This window comes from Salvelinus fontinalis, chromosome 2, assembly GCF_029448725.1.
Source record: "Salvelinus fontinalis isolate EN_2023a chromosome 2, ASM2944872v1, whole genome shotgun sequence".
Classification (NCBI taxonomy): domain Eukaryota; kingdom Metazoa; phylum Chordata; class Actinopteri; order Salmoniformes; family Salmonidae; genus Salvelinus; species Salvelinus fontinalis.
Genome location: NC_074666.1, coordinates 65,427,469 through 65,446,986, shown reverse-complemented (window position 1 = coordinate 65,446,986; position 19,518 = coordinate 65,427,469). Strand labels below are relative to the sequence as shown.

The window sequence follows — 19,518 nt, the reverse complement described above, 5'->3', positions numbered from 1 at the left end:
ATTGCTGATGAATACTGTCAACAATATTGACCACATGATTATAGGAATAAATATAGGATAACATAAGTCGGTCAGTGCACCAGCGACAAAGGACCGCTGGAGGGGGTATGACTAGCTAAATTGGTATGTGGACGGCGCAAGTGGCGCGTTGGTATACTATTTGCCCCATCAGCGAAATAGAGCATGAGAGAAAAAAAATAAAGGAAAGCAGGGCGAGAGAGATAAGCGAGCGAAAGCATCCTATTGCATGTGCTGCGTCGACTTCTCCCTCTCTCCCCTCCTTTCTACCCGCCTCCGGGCACAGGAGTTTCCTGCCTCCCCTTCCCAGACTCCCCCTCCCTCTCCTCAATCTTGCAGCGCCGTTGAACAAAAGAGAGAGAGAGATGAGGTAGCAACATAGCAAGCACAAGAGCGCAATTTGACATCACACGGCGTGGTCTGTAGCCTAATTTTACTGTTACAGTTTACCATAGCTTGTATCAAAAGAAAAAGACAATTCGGCGAATTCTGGGTGGAGATTTTAATCGTAGTTTATTGAACTTGTGTTCTCTTTTTTACTACACGTTGCATTTTCTGTAATATTTGGAATTGTGATCAAGAAAAGCAAAATGTTAAGGATAATGTTTCATGTCACTCAATAAGATCAGGTAGGCCTAGGTGGATAGCATGCGGTTTCTATGTGATTTTGTTCATATTTTGCTATCTGTAGTGTACAGTATGCACTGCATGTGCGGTTTAAAGTGGGTGTGTCATCATTGTGTGTGCATGCAGACTATGGTGCGCGCGCGTGTGTCTGAGAGAATGCACCAGTCATTTGTTCATTCTACAATTTACTCCTGTACATGAGAGAAAGCGCGAGGCAGGGCGGGGAGAGGGTGCATGTGTATTTATGCCTCTCTTTCTCTCTCTCTCTGTGTGTGTGTGTGTGTGTGTGTGTGTGTGTGTGTGTGTGTGTGTGTGTGTGTGTGTGTGTGTGTGTGTGTGTGTGTGTGTGTGTGTGTGTGTGTGTGTGTGTGTGTGTAAGACAGGCAGGCATGCATGTATCTGTGTCTGTAGGCATCTTTATTATGCATTCAGTGGTTTTCCAAACATATATGTCTGCAAAAGTCATTGTTCATCTTTACATAGAATTTACAGTGTTCCTGCTTTTTTGATGAATTACATGTGCAATCCACCGCAAGTCCTTCTCCACCCCCCCCCCCACCACCACACACACACGTCTAGGTGGGCTAAGATCACATTTTCCATGATGTGCTCATTCCCCTTTCCTCCCCTCCCTTCTCTCCTCCATCCCCTCTTCATTCTACCAACATCTCCTCTAGTATGTCAGTCTCACTCCCTACATTAATTGCAGATAATTATTCTATGTAAATGTCATCATAATGTACAATATTTATTATAATACCCATTACATTTCCCATATATGTTTCACAACATTCATCTTTGTGAAGCGGGTTTGGGTGGTACTTAGATTTGATTTTATGACTCAACAACGCCTCTTAGCGAAGCCGAACACTTCTTATAAATGACATGTACATCCTTAATTCGTTTTTACAGCCAAACAGCAGACCAGCCAATTGTTTTTTCGATAAAGTTGAGGGATGGAGCTGGAGAAATGTAACCGCTCTCAGATTCATAGATGGAGCTATGTTGAGCCCGAATGGATACACACAGTATACTCTAACAACCCTGTAAATGGAATGAAAGTATTTACAGGACAGAGAATATACAGATGTCAAGTTGTTGAGGAAGTAAGGCCGGGAGTCAGTCAAAGGCACCTTATCGGCAAACGCATTGCAACTGACTTTTAAAGGTAAATTACGTTAGATAGCAGTGTTCCCCTTTTGTTGGGCTTTCGAGATCAAGTGCGCTTATATGTGGTGTCGCAATTAAATAGCCTGTAGGCTATATGCATGGGGGGAAAAGACCGAGGCAGTTGTCTTTCCAATGACATTAACTTCCGAAGTATGACAGGCGATAGTTTCGGTTCCTACATTGACTAGATATTAAGTATTGATGACGCATTTATTTGTCTGCCTGCTAAAAGTATTGCAAAACGTAGTTCAAGTGAAGTGCACGTGTCTACTCTCCTATTCTATTTCAACCCAACTCTGGCTCTCTTTCAAACTACGTCTAGCCTATTGGCTGATATAGCCCAATAATACTTATAGCCTAAGCAATTAACCGAAATGATGATTATTAAACAACTAATTGACCAACTTCGGTTAAATGACTTAGTTCCTTTTTTTATGAGCTCAACGCGCTGTTTCTCTAGAGATAAATCCTATCAAGCACGAAAGACATCAAATCAAAAACGCTGCAGGGAATTTCGTTTTCAATAGACAAATATTAAACCTTGTAATTTGGTAATTCACTACAATGACCAGAATTCATTGCGCATATTCTTCCCGGCAGACCGCTTGAGAGAGGAATGTACTCAACACAGCAATGAGAGGGATAGAGAAAGTTTGGGAGGCATAGTTATACTACCCGATTTATAGTTGAAAGTATGCCATATCTACTTTGAAGAACTACTAAAATTGTGATTTCGTCAGCTCTTCAACGTGGGCAGATGTGGCAACCCAATGATCACGTATAGCCTTTTCGCTAGCCAAGGAGAACTTGGCTCGTTGGGGAGAACAGAAATAACATTAGATGGTTCTCTGGCTGTTGCTGCCTGAGCAGAGATGAGATGATGGAATTAAATAATAGAGTAATGTACACAACTGAAATATTTTATTTAAATAAAAGAATGTGAATAAATGATTGTTAATAATAAGTGATAAGCAGTAATGGGCCGTCACTACTATTATGGGGCTCTTATGAATTGCTTTATTCTGAGTTGTTAGAGACAATGGAATCTTTTTTATGTTTTGGCAATTGAATGTTCTCAATATGTGGCTTTGCATTTAATGAAAAAAAAGAATATATATATCGAAACAGAAAACAGTTTATATATAAAAAATTTAAAAAACGAACTGACCTCAAAAAAGGACTAATCGCTCAGCACTAGGCCCAAAATCAATGGTACTTTATCCTCATATTTCTTAGGCTATTTTCGCGCATTTTGATCTTGCCTAGGTCGGCAAAATTGCTGGGATCTGTGTAACACACACCTAAAATAACATTGCAGACTGTTGTCAGGTTCGGGACCAGTTCTTGCAGGAGCGGGTGGGAGTCAAACAAGAAGCCAGTGGGAGCGGGCAAAAGCAGCAGGAGTGGGATGAAGAAATCAGTCCTGCGCAAACCTCTTATTTAATTTTAAACCAAAAATCCACAGTGTTTACAATGAATGTGATCTTCACAAGCGTCGGGAACATTTTCTTTGAGGGGTGCATTGTCGACAGTGCAATGCGCTGGTCTACAACGCACCTTTAATCCATTTACTGCAGTGGGCAAAATTGGCCACACAGTGTTTCTTGGTAGTCTTAAACAAATCTACGTTGAAAAAAAACTATATACCTCACACAAATGGTTATGAGCTTAATAAAAAGAAGATACCTGTAACATGTCAGATATAGAGTTTAAATGTATTCAATTGGAGTTTGCATTCCAATATTACACTTTATATACTGTACATCACAGAAGACTGCCGTTTGACATAGAAACACCAGATTTTCGGTGTAAAAAAATAAATAATGTTTATTAATTATTAAATTATTAAAATATTAATAACATTCCACCTATGAGGCCACTCTGTCATTTGATTGCAGGAAAGGGCAACTTAAATCCCTGCTTAAGTAAGGAAGTGAGGGAAGGGGTGTAAGTTTGTCTTATAGACAATATGTAAGAGCCAGGTTAGGTTGATTGCTTGGGGAATTCAAACCGTCCCTACCCTAAACCATGTTTATAATAATTATAATTTCATTAACACTTTGGACTCAATTCAATAAAACCCGCATTGCAGTATTTATGCAGTAGCTCTTTTTCCAATGGTCAAATTGTCTAACCAACTACTACCAGCTCACTGGACACAGACGTCAATTTAATGTCTATTCCATGTTGGTTCAACATAATTGAATTGAAATGACATGGAAACAACATTCATTCAACATTGATTCAACCAGTGGGAGCCAGGCCCAGCCAATCAGAATGAGTTTTTCCCAACAAAAGGGCTTTATTACACACAGAAATACTCCTCAGTTTCATCAGCTGTCCCGGTGGCTGGTCTCAGATGATCCCACAGGGGAAGAAGCTGGATGTGGAGGTCCTTGGCTGGCGTGGTTACACGTGGTCTGTGGTTGTGAGGCCGGTTGGACGCGGCTTATGGTAGAGAAAGGAATATTAAATTCTCTGGCAACAGCTCTGGTGGACATTCCTGCAGTCAGCATGCCAATTGCTCGCTCCCTCAAAACTTGAGACATCTGTGGCATTGTGTTGTGTGACAAAATTGCACATTTTAGTGTCCCCCAGCACAAGGTGCACCTGTGTAATGATCCTTCTGTTTAATCGGCTTCTTGATATGCCACACCTGTCAGATGGATGGATTATCTTGAAAACGAATAAATCCTCACTAATATGGATGTTAACACATTTGTGCACAAAATTTGAGAGAAATAAGCTTTTTGTGCGTATGGAACATTTCTGGGATCTTTTATTTCAGCTCATGAAACATGGGACCAACACTTTACATGTTCTGTTTATATTTTTGTTCAATATATACTATTGATCGATTGACTATGACTTTTCAAATCACCTAGCAGTGCTATTTGCAAAGTTAGCTCCAAGTAAATGTTCAAATTCTTCAGCCATTCCTGAACCTGCGACCAAAAACCAAAACAAGTGATCCAATGATTCTGTCTCTATGGCAGGTTTGAATGTATCCCAGCCTTACTATTCGATACGGACTAATCCTTATTACCTCTAATCCTCACTCTAACTCTTATTCAAAATGATAAGAGGGTTGATAGAATTGTCTTATGTCAGATTTGGTCGGTCAAGTGACTGTGATATGTGGTTGTCTAACTTAGCTAACTTAGGTTGTGTAACTTATGTAAGGGAATAGCGCCACGTAAGTGTGACGTCACCTGTCGGAAGACTTTGGTCGCATACCAGGTCAACTACATTGCTGACTTTACGTTTCACCAACCAATGGTTGAGTGCCACATCATCGACTGCGGAGTCTGGCATCAGATTGTTCTATCATATGATGTGGTTAGCAGACATTTAAAACACCTATCAAGGTGTTGTGAGATCTGTCAGGCATCTGAAATGTAGTCAGCCTGGAACACGACCAAAGGCTGAGAGAGGTGTGCAGATAGGAGGGGTGTGGCATAAAGGTTAGAAGGGTGGGGTTTGATGGGTGTGGCTTATCTTAAGGAGGAGTCAGATACAGCTCAGCGTTCAACACCATAGTGCCCACAAAATTCATCACTAAGCTAAGGACCCTGGGACTAAACACCTCCGTCTGCAACTGGATCCTGGACTTTCTGACGGGCCGCCCCCAGGTGGTAAGGGTAGGTAACAATACGTCTGCCACGCTGATCCTCAACACTGGGGCCCCTCAGGGGTGCGTGCTTAGTCCCCTCCTGTACTCCATGTTCATCCACGACTGCATGGCCAAACACGACTCCAACACCATCATTAAGTTTGCTGACGACACAACAGTGGTAGGCCTGATTACCCACAACGATGAGACAGTCTATAGGGAGGAGGTCAGAGACTGCCAGGACAACAACCTCTCCCTCAATGTGATGTGAGCAAGACAAAGGAGCTGATCGTGTACTACAGGAAAAGGCGGGCTGAACAGGCCCACATTAACATCGACAGGGCTGTAGTGGAGCGTGTCGAGAGTTTCAAGTTCCTTGGTGTCCACATCACCAACGAACTATAATGTTCCAAACACACCAAGACAGTCGTGAAGAGGGCACGACAACACCTTTCCCCCTCAGGAGACTGAAAAGATTTGGAAATGGGTCCCCAGATCTTCAAAAAGTTCTACAGCTGCACCATCGAGAGCATCCTGACCGGTTGCATCACCGCCTGCTATGGCAACTGCTCGGCATCTGATCGTAAGGTGCTACAGAGTGTAGTGCATACGGCCTAGTACATCACTGGGGCCAAGCTTCCTGTCATCCAGGACCTATATACTAGGCAGTGTCAGAGGAAAGCCCCAAAAATTGTCAAAGACTCCAGTCACCCAAGTCATAGACTGTTCTCTCTGCTACCGCACGGCAAGCGGTTCCGGAGCGCCAAGTCTAGGACCAAAAGGCTCCTTAACACCTTCTACCCCCAAGCCATGAGACTGTTTATTATCTATGCATAGTCACTTTACCAATATCTACTTGTACAAATTACCTCGACTAACCTGTACTCCCGCACATTGACTCGGTACCAGTACCCCCTGTATATAGCCTTGTTATTGTTATTTTATTCTGTTACTTTTTATTACTTTTTACTTTAGTTTATTTGGTAAATATTTTCTTAACTCTTTCTTGAACTGCATTGTTGGTTAAGGGCTTGTAAGTAAGCATTTCACTGTAAGGTCTACACCTGTTGTATTTGGCGCATGTAACAAATAAAGTTTGATTTGATTTGATACTTCATGACATCCTACAAGGGAACCGATATTGGTCAACAGCTAGATATTAAAGCATAACCAGGGGTTGGAACCATTTTTCCCCCGAATCGTTTAGTTCTGAACAGAACCATAATTTTTTTGCTTCCGTTCGAATGTTCTGACCAGCAAAATAAAGTTCTGAACCAGTTCGAACACAAAAAAAGTATGGGTTTATATCGCTCCTTTCTGTTCCCTTTTAAACCTCAGGAATATATACAGTACCAGTCCAAAGTTTGGACACACCTACTCATTAAAGGGTTTTTCTTAATTTTTACTATTTTCTACATCGTAGAATAATAGTGAAGACAACAAAACAATGAAATAACATATGGAATCATGTAGTAACCAAAAAAGTGTTCAACAAATTAAAATTGATTTTATATTTGAGATACTTCAAAGTAGCCACCCTTTACCTCGATGACAGCTTTGCTGAGTCTTGGCATTCTCTCAACCAGCTTCTTCATGAGGTATTCACCTGAAATGCATTTCAATTAACAGGCGTGTCTTGTTAAAAGTACATTTTTTGAATTTCTATCCTTCTTAATGCGTTTGAGCCAATCAGTTGTGTTGTGACAAGGTAGGGGTGGTATACAGAAGATAGCCCTATTTGGTAAAAGACCAAGTCCATTTATGGCAAGAACAGCTGAAATATGCAAAGAGAAACAACAGTCCATCATTACTTTAAGACATGAAGGTCAGTTAATCCGGAACATTTCAAGAACTTTGAAAGTTTCTTCAAGTGCAGTCGCTATGATGAAACTGGCTCCCATGAGAACTGCCACAACAAAGGAAGATCCAGTGTTACCTCTGCTGCGGAGGATAAGTTCATTAGAGTTACCAGCCTCAGATTGCAGCCCAAATATATGTTTCACAGAGTTAAAGTAACAGACACATCTCAACATCAACTGTTCAGAGGAGACTGTGTGAATCAGGCCTTCATGGTCGGAATTCTGCAAAGAAACCACCACTAAAGGACACCAATAAGAATAAGAGACTTGCTTGGGCCAAGAAACATGAGCAATGGACATTAGACCGGTGGAAATCTGCCCTTTGGTCTGATGAGTCCAAATGTGAGATTTTTGTTTCCAACTGCCGGGTCTTTGTGAGACGCAGAGTAGGTGAGCGGATGATCTTCTCATGTGTGGTTCCCACCATGAAACATGGAGGAGAAGGTGTGATGGTGTGTGGGTGCTTTGCTGGTGACACTGTCAGTGATATTATTTAGAATTCAAGGCACACCTAACCAGCATGGCTACCACAGCTTTCTGCAGTGATACGCCATCCCATCTGGTTTGCGCTTAGTGGGACTATCATTTGTTTTTCAACAGGACAATGATCCAACACACCTCCAGGTTGTGTAAGGGCTATTTAACCAAGAAGGAGAGTGATGAAATGCTGCATCAGATGATCTGGCCTCTACTATCTGTCACGGTAGTCTTCTTGAATGACAGTGGACCAAGGCGCAGCGTATGCAAAATACATCTCTTTATTTTGTAAGAGAGGGAAAAAACATGAAACAAACACTATACACAAACTAACCAAAACAACAAACGACCGTGAAGCTACAAACGTTAGTGCACAAACAAGCAACAAACGTTCAACATACTGACATAGACAATTACCCACAAAACACATGATGCCCATGGCTGCCTTAAATATGGCTCCCAATTAGAGACAATAAACCACAGCTGTCTCTAATTGAGAACCAATCTAGGCAGCCATCGACATACAAACACCTAGAACAGACATTACCCCATTAAACCTACAAACACCCTAGACAATACAAAAACACACCAACTTCCCCATGTCACACCCTGACCTAACTAAAATAATAATGAAAACAAAGATAACTAAGGCCAGGGTGTGACATAACCCCCCCCCTTAAGGTGCAAACTCCGGGCGCACCAGCATAAAGTCTAGGGGAGGGTCTGGGTGGGCGTCTGTCCACGGTGGCGGCTCTGGCACTGGTCGTGGTCCCCACCCCACCATAGTCACTACCCGCTTTCGTAGCCTCCTCCAAATAGCCACCCTCCACATTAACCCCACTGGATTAAGGGGCAGCACCGGACTAAGGGGCAGCTCCGGACTGAGGGACGGCAGCTCCGGACTGAGGGACGGCAGCTCCGGACTGAGGGACGGATCCTGGCTGGATGACGGATCCTGGCTGGATGACGGATCCTGGCTGGATGACGGCTCTGGCGGATCCTGGCTGGATGACGGCTCTGGCGGATCCTGGCTGGATGACGGCTCTGGCGGATCCTGGCTGGATGACTGCTCTGGCGGATCCTGGCTGGATGACGGCTCTGGCGGATCCTGGCTGGATGACGGCTCTGGCGGATCCTGGCTGGATGACGGCTCTGGCGGATCCTGGCTGGATGGCTCATGGCTGGCTGACGGATCCTGGCTGGATGGCTCATGGCTGGCTGACAGATCCTGGCTGGATGGCTCATGGCTGGCTGACGGATCCTGGCTGGATGGCTCATGGCTGGCTGACGGATCCTGGCTGGATGGCTCATGGCTGGCTGACGGATCTGGCTGCTCATGGCTGGCTGACGGATCTGACTGCTCATGGCTGGCTGACGGATATGGCTGCTCATGGCTGGCTGACGGATCTGGCTGCTCATGGCTGGCTGACGGATCTGGCTGCTCATGGCTGGCTGACGGATCTGGCAGATCCTGTCTGGTTGGAGGCTCATGCAGATCCTGTCTGGTTGGCGGCTCATGCAGATCCTGTCTGGTTGGCGGCTCTGGCAGATCCTGTCTGGTTGGCGGCTCTGGCAGATCCTGACTGACGAATGGCTCTAGCGGCTCCTGACTGACGAACGGCTCTGACGGCTCGGGACTGACGAACGGCTCTGACGGCTCGGGACAGACGGGCGGCTCTAATGGCTCGGGGCAGACGGATGGCTCAGATGGCGCTGGGTAGACGGATGGCTCAGATGGCGCTGGGCAGACGGATGGCTCAGATGGCGCTGGGCAGACGGATGGCTCAGATGGCGCTGGGCAGACGGATGGCTCAGATGGCGCTGGGTAGACTGATGGCTCAGATGGCGCTTGGCAGACGGGCAGTTCAGGCACCGCTGTGCAGACGGCAGACTCTGGCCGGCTGAGGCGCACTGTAGGCCTGGTGCGTGGTGCCGGAACTGGTGTTACCGGGCTGGGGACACGCACCTTCAGGCTAGTGCGGGGAGAAGGAACAGGGCATACTGGACCCTGGAGACGCACATTAGGCCTAGTGCGTGGTGCCGGAACTGGTGGTACCAGGCTGGGGACACGCATCTCAGGGCTAGTGCGGGGAGCAGCAACAGGACGCACAGGACTCTGGGGACACACAGGAGGCTTGGTGCGTGGTGTAGGCACTGGTGGTAATGGGCTGGAGACATGCACCACAGGGTTAGTGCGTGGAGGAGGAACAGGGCTCTGTTGACACACAGGAAGCTTGGTGCGTGGTACCGGACTGGAGACATGCACCATAGGGCTAGTACGTGGAGGAGGAACAGGGCACACTGGACTCTGGAGGCGCACTATAGGCCTGGTGCGTGGTACCGGTACTGGTGGTACCGGGCTGAGGGCACGCACCTCAGGAAGAGTGCGGGGAGAAGGAACAGTGCGTACAGGGCTCAGGAGACGCACAGGAGGCTTCCCAACCTTACCTGGTTGTATACTCCCCCATATCAACATCTCTCTCTCGTCGCTCTCCTCCAATAACACCAACAACTCCTCAAATGTCTCATAATCTCCCATCCTTTCACTTTCCTCCAATCTGTCCAATAACTCCTCCACATTCTCCGACTCATACATTAGTTTAGCCAACTGCTCCTGATGGTAAGCACGGGGAACTAGCTCAATTCTCCCACTTGACCCAGCCACACTCCCCGTGTGCCCTCCCCCAAGAAATTTTTGGGGGAGCCTCTCGGGCTTCCAGCCACTCTGCCTTGTCTGCCTTGATTTACGCTGCTTGGTCCGATGTTGGTGGGTAATTCTGTCACGGTAGTCTTCTTGAATGACAGTGGACCAAGGCGCAGCGTATGCAAAATACATCTCTTTATTTTGTAAGAGAGGGAAAAAACATGAAACAAACACTATACATAAACTAACCAAAACAACAAACGACCGTGAAGCTACAAACGTTAGTGCACAAACAAGCAACAAACGTTCAACATACTGACATAGACAATTACCCACAAAACACATGATGCCCATGGCTGCCTTAAAAATGGCTCCCAATAAGAGACAATAAACCACAGCTGTCTCTAATTGAGAACCAATCTAGGCAGCCATCGACATACAAACACCTAGAACAGACATTACCCCATTAAACCTACAAACACCCTAGACAATACAAAAACACACCAACTTCCCCATGTCACACCCTGACCTAACTAAAATAATAATGAAAACAAAGATAACTAAGGCCAGGGTGTGACACTATCACCTGACCTCAACCCAATTGAGATGGTTTGGGATGAGTTGGACTTCAGAATGAAGGAAAAGCACCCAACAAGTGCTCAGCATATGTGGGTACTCATTCAAGACTGTTGGAAAAGCATTCCAGGTGAAGCTGGTTGAGAGAATGCCAAGAGTGTGCAAAGTTGTCATCAAGGCAAAGGGTGGCTACTTTGAAGAATCTCAAATATAAAACATTTTGATTTGTTTAACACTTTTTAGTTAATACATGATTCCATATGTATTATTTTATAGTTTTGATGTCTCCATTATTATTCTACAATATAAAAAATATAAAAAATAGTGAAAATAAAGAAAAACCCTTGAATGAGTAGGTGTATCCAAACTTTTGAATGGTACTTTATGTATTTTACATTTTAGCTCAACACTAAATTACTTTACCGGATAGAGCAGCTTTTCTGGAGTGGGTAAATCATTTAATCTGTATAGGAAAGTCGTTAAAAGCAAACTTTATTTTGCCGTAAAAGCATGGTTTAATCATAATGAAAGACAAACACACACACTGTGCTACCTGCCACAATGTAGGGCGAGATGCAACTGCAATTTTGAGAGTGAGAGAGGATGGAGGCTTGCCTCGAAGCGCTGTGTATCTAGTTATGACATGCATAATCTTAATTAGTTCCACAGAATCATACCTACGAAGGAGCGGCTTCTCTGTCCCAGCCAACCATACTTCATTGTGGATGTGGCGGAGCCGGTTCCTGTGACTGAAAGATTTTTCGCCGGAGTAGTTGTCACAAGCCGTACCACCCTCTCAAGCCCTAGAGCATGAGAAGGGAGATTTGGAGATTTGAAGGAAGGAAGAAGTAGGAGTTTTGTTTTGTTTTTGTCAATGTACTATTTTTTTTGGGGGGGGGGGGTGGATCAAGTTAGTTTTCCCTATCATGTATGGATTTTCTTTTTACCCAGTTTTTTCAACCCGTCCAGTTGGTGGCAGCAATACACCTGGAATACGTTTCTGAGTGACAGAGTGAGGGCTTTGTATAGGCAGTTTGTTGCGATTTTTGTGGGACTGGGAAAAAAAATCCCGGAGCCTAATATAACGTTATTAACCGTTTACCATGCATTTAAAAGAACGGTTCTGTTTCGGAACAGAATAGATCACTTTCGTTTTTGGTTTGGGTTCTGTTCCTCAAATAATTTCCTTTATTTTACGGTTTTCGGTTCTGTTCCCTGAACCAGTTCTAACTAGTTATAAGAGAAGTGCCTTTTCCTCTGCCATTTACTCTGTCTAACATTGCAGGTCTTTAGTCATAGCCTACTCCTTGCTGTTTTATGGCTTTATTGTATTGCATAGTTGTAAAAAACATTTTATTTTCCAAACATTTCCTCTCTTTGAAGAACATCTGGTACATTCCCAGAGGCTTCATACCTATGTGGAAAGATATTCTCATTGGTCAGTCAGTCGGTTGCTACTGGCAACAGTGCATTATTAACAGAGCAGGTACAATGTTTATTGGCAGTAGTCTCAAATAGCACCCTATGTCCCAAATAGCACCCTATTCCCAACAGTATATGCCTTCAGAAAGTATTCATACCCCTTGACTTATTACACATTTTGTTGTGTTACAGCCTGAATTTAAAATGTATCCATCTACACACAATACCTGTGTGAATACTCATTAACATAAGTATTCACACCCCTGAGTCAATACTTTGTAGATGCACCTTTTGCAGCAATTACATCTGTGAGTCTTTCTGGGTAAGTCTCTAAGAGCTTTCCACACCTGGATTGTTCAAGCTCTGTCAAATTGGTTGTTGATCATTGCCATAGATTTTCTAGTAGATTTAAGTCAAAACTGTAACTCAGCCACTCAGGAACATTCACTGTCTTCTTGGTAAGCAACCAGTGTAGATTTGGCCTTGTGATTTAGGTTATTGTCCTGCTGACATGTGAATTCCTCTCTCAGTGTCTAGTGGAAAGCAGATTAAACCAGGTTTTCCTCTAGGATTTTGCCTGTGCTTAGCTCCATTCCGTCATTTTTTTATCCTGAAAAACTCCCCAGTACTTAACAATTACAAGCATACCCATAACATGATGCAGCCACCACTATGCTTGAAAGTATGGAGAGTGGTACTCTGCAATGTGTTACATTGGATTTGCCCCAAACATAACACTTTGTCTTCAGGCCAAAAAGTGAATTGCTTTGCCAAATTGTTGTAGTATTGCTTAAGTGCCTTGTTACAAACAGTATGCATGTTTTGGAATATTTGTATTCTGTACAGTCTTCCATCTTTTCACTCTGTCAATTAGGTTAGTACTGTGGAGTAAATACAATGTTGATCCATCCTCAGTTTTCCTTTATCACAGCCAATAAACTCTGTAACTATTTTAAAGTCAACATTGGCCTCATGGTGAAATCCCTGAGTAGTTTCCTTCCTATATGGTCCCCGGATGTTGCTTACCCGCTCCTCAGATGGTTAGCGGACTACGATTTGGTAAAATGTCAAGTTTAATCTATGCAGTCCCAATGAAGAAAGACATTGCTTGCTGGCTGGTCCCTGGTATACCTGTATAAAATGTTTAGAAACACTAGACTATAGTATACTGTATGGTTGATCAGAACATTGCAGGAGCTCTAAGACTTCCATGCTAACAAACTGGTAATTCGATAACACCACAATGCAAGTAACTGTCAAATTAATTATGTTCTCTATTTCCCCTGTTAATTTCAGTTGAAGAAGATCAAAAGTCCAATCAAGACCAATCACCAAACAGGCCCAAACTACCAGTGAAAACAACATCGTCCGCATTCTGCCATGGCTTCCAACACCAATGCTGCCCCCAGTGGAGCGGAGGGAGAACAGCAGCCGGAGCAGACTATCACCTCCCAGCCAACCAGCGCTGAGCACCAAGAGACAGCCCATGACTCCAGCCAATCGGAATCCAAAGACCACTTGGCAGTAATCAGCGAGAAGATGGAGACCAGTAAATAAATATTCCACAACCCCCCCCCCCTATCCTCCTCCACCCTTACCCACCCCAACTTCAAATTAACACCCCTCTCAACACTTTGAGCTCATCTCTGTTGTTGTGATCTACGACTCTACGAATGTTTGTGTTCTAGAGATGTCCCTTCACTTCCTCTTCTCATTACCCTGAGTGTCTGGCAATATCCATCCGGGAATCACTTAAGACAGATGCATGATTTACAGATAGCAACCTTCTCTTCTCTTCAGCACCCTTTCTTTTTTCAATGACTCAATCCCCCCTTCCCTTCACTAGTCTTTCAATTAAACCCTTTCTTTTTATCCCTTTCCAAACAAAAAGTAAATGTAGATTATTGGCTTGACCAGACCATACGTCAATCCCTTGTGCCCTTCCAAACAAAATATTGAAAGTTTTGAAACTGCAGTAAAAGGGCAGTATATTGCAATCAACTGTGGTACTTTGGATGCAGTTTTTGCATCATATAGCAATTATACTGCACTCTGAATGCAATATTTTTTCAGAAGGGGTTTCAGAGCCATTTGAGAATTGTACAAATATATTGATGTGAACCACAAAAAAATGCCTCTGTCTAGGCCTACATGCACTCACCTGCTCTATCTAGACTGCCTCATGAATTACTGTTGTTGTCAGCTTGTGCAGCATAATTCAACAAGTGTGTCAATAACAGGATACACCCGGATTAAAAATCAACACGCTCTAGAACAGTTTTGAACAAATTAATTTCTTCCAAAATGAAGGAGAAGCAAGAGCGAGAGCTCTAGATTACACCTATCTATACATCAGTGGTGGTCGGTGTCATTTAAGATGAGGGAGGACGATTTTTCATGAGCATGGCCTTATTTCTATTACATTCTATTGTCATTCATATTCCATTCACCCAGTTCAATGTAACATCGATAGGTTTAGGCTACTACATGATACTCAAATTTCCCCTATACCCATCATGAGGTTGCTATAACCTAGCCTATGAATGAAAGTTTACAATGTAGGTGCACACAGGTTGAGAGAAAAATTTGAGGAGTCAGACAGAGACACATTCACATGGACAGACAGTGACACATTCAATACAGCCTTGCACACTCTTTCCTGCATCTAGCTGATATCGGGTGTAATCATTAGTCCAACAGTTGCAAACAAAAGTTTCTATTGGACAAATTCAGGTATGTTTGTCCCCATTTTGTTCCGTTTGCTTCCATTTAAGAAACGTTTTTCAACAGAATTTGCGGAATGAATATATCCCTGATCACGAGTAAACACAGTTCACTTTCATAGCAGCCTCGTTCTATTCCTTCTCACATCTATTCACTCCTCACACCTTTTTCCTTTGCTTGTGGACTTCAATGCACAACACATCAGCTGTATGTGACCAGGCGAAAAAACCTTTCCAAGCCGAACCATAACCGCTACACACAGTCTACATCGTTGTCACCATATTAGCTAAAGTAACATCATAGTCAACATAGCTAATAGAACTAACGCGTTAGTAAACCTGCTACAATCATGCAGTAACGTTACAGTGTACAGTCAGTAAGCAGTTACGCCGGCAGGCCCCGGTGGCAATACATTTGTAAAACCAAAAGCTTACCTTGACTTGGAAGAGTTCCAGTGTTGTGTTGGATAGTCATAGCCAGCTAGCTAACATAGCATCCCTCTGTTTGAGCAGGGTGTTTGAGTAGGCTAAACTAGCTAGCACATCGGCTTCTTGTCATTGTTGCTAGTTATCTGGCTGTTCAGAATCATAACACACACCTTCCGGCCACATTTATACACGCGCATAGTTTTCGTGACGTTGTCAGCCGACCCGTCTATAGATGTTGAATCATGTCTGGATTCCCGATTTTGGTGACAAAAATATGAGGACATTCTCTCGTTCCTTCTTTGTCCCTCCTTTTCACCCTCCTTGCCTCCCTCTACCCACCCTACTACAGGTAATGGAATGTGTGCTGCCGACTCCTCGCCCACATCTTCCATCTCGTCCCCCAAGCGACTGCAACACGCAAGACCAACCAACGGCCGTGCCCGGAAAGGAAGCCGCTCTGGGTCCCTGCTGGGTCATGGGGCAGGGTCTCCCAGGCCTTCAATCAGCCGTCAGCCCAGCACCGTGACAGAGGAGGACAACGGCAAGCCCCCTAGAGACTACCTGATCCTGGCCATCCTGTCCTGCTTCTGCCCCTTGTGGCCCATCAACATCGTGGCTCTCGTCTTCTCTGTTATGGCGAGTGGAACTTTTAAGTATTTGACATGTGGTTTGTAAGTGTTGTCTGTGAAGGAATGTGTGTGTGTGCATGAGTGCGTGTGATATCTAAGAAACACCACAAAGATGAACAGCTAAAAGCAGTGGGAGGCCGCGATGTGTTAGTGATCACCTGCTGGGAAATGAACAGAAAATGATGGCCAATGTTCTGGTCAGAAGAGATAGGACTGCCACCCACTGCTTTTAACCTTTTGTCTTCACAGTGAGTTTTGCCTGTGTGTCTGTCTCTCCGTCTGTCTGTCTGCCTGCCTCCATGCATGGTTATATTTGTGTGTGTATGTTGAAGCAGGGTTATGTGAATGAATTACTGTGTGTATTTATTTACGTGTCATATCTGTGTTCTTCATGATTTATATACACCAACTAGGGTCCCAAAATTCCCAGGTTTTCTAGAAATCCCAGATTATGGATTCCTGGTTTTCCTGCTTAATTCCCTCCTGATTCTAGGAATCTTACAACCAGGATTTCTGAACAACCTGGTAATTTTGGTAAACTTACTAGCATTTTGTAACCTAATCAATAACATGTCTCCCTATTCTCCAGTCGAGGAACAGCCTGCAGCTGGGGAACATTGACGGGGCGCGGCGTCTGGGCCGGAACGCAATGGTGCTGTCCATCGTCTCGTTAGTTGGCGGGGTCATCATCATCATCGCAGCCATCGTCTTAAACTGGGGAAGTGAGTGGCCAAAGTGGCGGAGCTCTCGAGTTCTCGTTGCGGTGCTGTTTTGTGTCTGTCGTTACGTGCAGCTTTTGTTTGTTTGTTTGTGTGTGTTCTATCCTGCTTTGGTCATGTCTGTGTTTGAGTTTGTGCAAGATTTTCAGTGCTGGGTTAGGTTAGGGCCCGTTGTTGTACCTTTTTGTTTGTTTTTTCCCCTATCTTGGCCAGGATTCAATCTGATTGCGTTGTCAACAATGCGCCATTTAAAGGTAATTTCCTAATAAGTCGACATGTGCAGCGTTTACCGTGAATGCGAACGCGGGATCATTGCCTTTAAAAGTTGCTTTGTCTACGAACACGATCAGATTGAATCATGGACTTTGTAGCTCCGTTAACGTCGGTTTTTGATTTTCTGTTTGTTGTGTAGGTTGAGGTTTATTGGGAGGAATCTTGTCCTGGAGGCAGAGCTGAGCGGTTTCCGCTAGATGGGTCAGCCGCAAAGTCAGAATTGTCTATATCGTAAAAAAGTAATGACATTTTTTTAGGCATGTGGTTAAGGTTAGGGTTGAGGTTAGGGCAGGGCCAGCTTACAGAATGGGCACACAGTGCACGTGCCCCGGGGCACCCAACCTCCAGGGTTGGGAGGGGTGCCCTGGAGTTTGGTGCCCAGGGGCCACTTTGTGGCTTGGCCAGCTAGTGACCACCCTGCAGAGCTGCCTCCAGGACAAGATTCATCCCAATAAATGCCAACCTGCGTTTGATGTGTCTGGTTCTTTATTTGCGTCCATCTGTGGCTGGTTTGAGTCAGACCGTTTTCAGTGTTTGTACTTTATAACATTATTGATGACATCTTTACAAACACCCTTGTGTTTTCTCTTTATTATTAGGTATAATAAAATCCTGAGGGTCACCATGGAAACCAAGAGCAAGATCGCAAGACAGCACACAAACAACCATCCCAACCAGACTTTTCCCCTTTCCTACGATCAAAACACTATTCTACAAAAGCACCTGCAACCTACAGTATAGTCCCTCGTCCCCGTTTTTTTGCTGCACGAGCATGTATGGCCTGTAATATGTTCTCTGAAACAGATAGACAAGTCCCTCATCTCTACCTCCTACACCACGGACCCCAACGCTGCCACCAGTGGTGTAGTGCAGGGTAAACGTATGTAAACGCCGGAAACGCACGTTTTTAATTTTGCTCGAGTGTTTACCCACCTTTTGCAGACAAATGCATTATTGACCGTGAACAGTGATAAAGAGTTACCCACCTATTTTTTGGACCACTCGTCACTGGCTGCCGCCATCACTCAGAAAGTCGAAGGCGTCACGCAGAACAACACTGAGGTAGGATAGACAAGAGACAGCCAGACTGGTTCCTCTGAATGAGAGAGACACGTCTAACAAGTCTAACTCTGGTCAACGAGGCCATGATCCCCTGCAATGGTTGCATGAGTCTCTCAGACTGTATTTAAAGTCTCTGCATAGTATTCCAGGACCAGGCTGCTCCTCCCGAGCGGCTCCGAACGTGACAAAACACGGTGTCGCCGAAAGGACATCTGCTTTTCTCTGTAATGGGATTATGTTCTTCCACTGTACCATTAATCTCCAGTCTGTCCACACCACTGTAACACAACCAAGGGATCCTTTTAACTGTGACGTCAAAACCATCTCACACTATAGGAGCATGTTAAAGAAGTCAAAGGAAGAGTTAGGGAGGGAGGGAGGGAGGTGACAGGGATTGGAATTGATCTTTGATCAATGTGAGGATGTTGATGGGGGGGGGGGGGGGGGTTGTTCTGAATTTGTTCCATATTGTTCTTTTCTGTGAAGGGAGGGAGGAGTTAGAGACAGATGGGACCATCTGTAGTTTGATTTAGGGAAAAACCTGGGGTATCCATCTATCTTTGCTTCATCGTCTTCGTTTAAACATACCTGGAATCTGGGGAGAATGAGTCACCCTGGGTTGGGGATTGAGGCAGGGCTGGTAACTCGCATGCACTCAGGGCTGGTAACTCGCATACCCCCCCCCGCCCCCCCCCCCCCCCGCACACACGCCCATACACACAGAGTGTGAGAGAAGACAGATGTACGCAGTTACACACAACAGACACAGGCAGGCACACCCATACGGCGGAATGACATTCTCATTGGCTGAGAGAAGGAGGGAGATAAAGAACAGGAGAGGAGAGGAGGGAGGGGAGGATTGGGGATAGCTGCATGGGCTTCAGTCCTTTGTTTGGCACAGATAGAGGCAAAGAGGATGTGTGTGTGTGCGTGTGCATATGTGTGTGTGTGTGTGTGTGTGTGTGTGTGTGTGTGTGTGTGTGTGTGTGTGTGTGTGTGTGTGTGTGTGTGTGTGTGTGTGTGTGTGTGTGTGTGTGTGTGTGTGTGTGTGTGTGTGTGTGTGTGTGTGTGTGTGAGAGAGAGAGAGAGACAGAGAGAGACAGAGAGAGACAGAGAGAGACAGAGAGGGGAAGAGAAAGAGAGATGGTGTGGTGCTTGATACTGATGCAGGATAAAACGTCTGAGAATATACTAGACTCTAGAATAAACACAAAAGACAAGCAGTAATTTTTCTTTTTACTCTTCATTTTCCCCGCTTCTGTCCTTAATATACCTCC

The 19,518-nt window shown here is 44.6% G+C and overlaps 1 protein-coding gene across 1 annotated transcript; it reads left to right on the top strand.

Moving 5' to 3' along the window:
* Positions 1–326: 326 nt before the first annotated feature.
* Positions 327–18,639, top strand: LOC129868315 (trafficking regulator of GLUT4 1). The gene is made up of 5 exons (XM_055942190.1): positions 327–647; positions 13,703–13,955; positions 15,908–16,194; positions 16,777–16,909; positions 17,779–18,639. Exons 2-5 carry the CDS (start codon positions 13,787–13,789, stop codon positions 17,793–17,795), a joined length of 606 nt encoding a protein of 201 aa, XP_055798165.1. The 5' UTR covers positions 327–647; positions 13,703–13,786; the 3' UTR covers positions 17,796–18,639.
* Positions 18,640–19,518: the final 879 nt, after the last annotated feature.

What these genes read in the sequence shown, in the direction of transcription:
- LOC129868315 (XM_055942190.1), top strand. Translation starts at nt 13,787, where the DNA reads ATGGCTTCCAACACCAATGCTGCCCCCAGTGGAGCGGAGGGAGAACAG. An exon ending in CAGCGAGAAGATGGAGACCA is followed by an intron (nt 13,956 to 15,907) that starts GTAAATAAATAT and finishes ACCCTACTACAG; the next exon opens with GTAATGGAATGTGTGCTGCC. An exon ending in CTCTCGTCTTCTCTGTTATG is followed by an intron (nt 16,195 to 16,776) that starts GCGAGTGGAACT and finishes CCTATTCTCCAG; the next exon opens with TCGAGGAACAGCCTGCAGCT.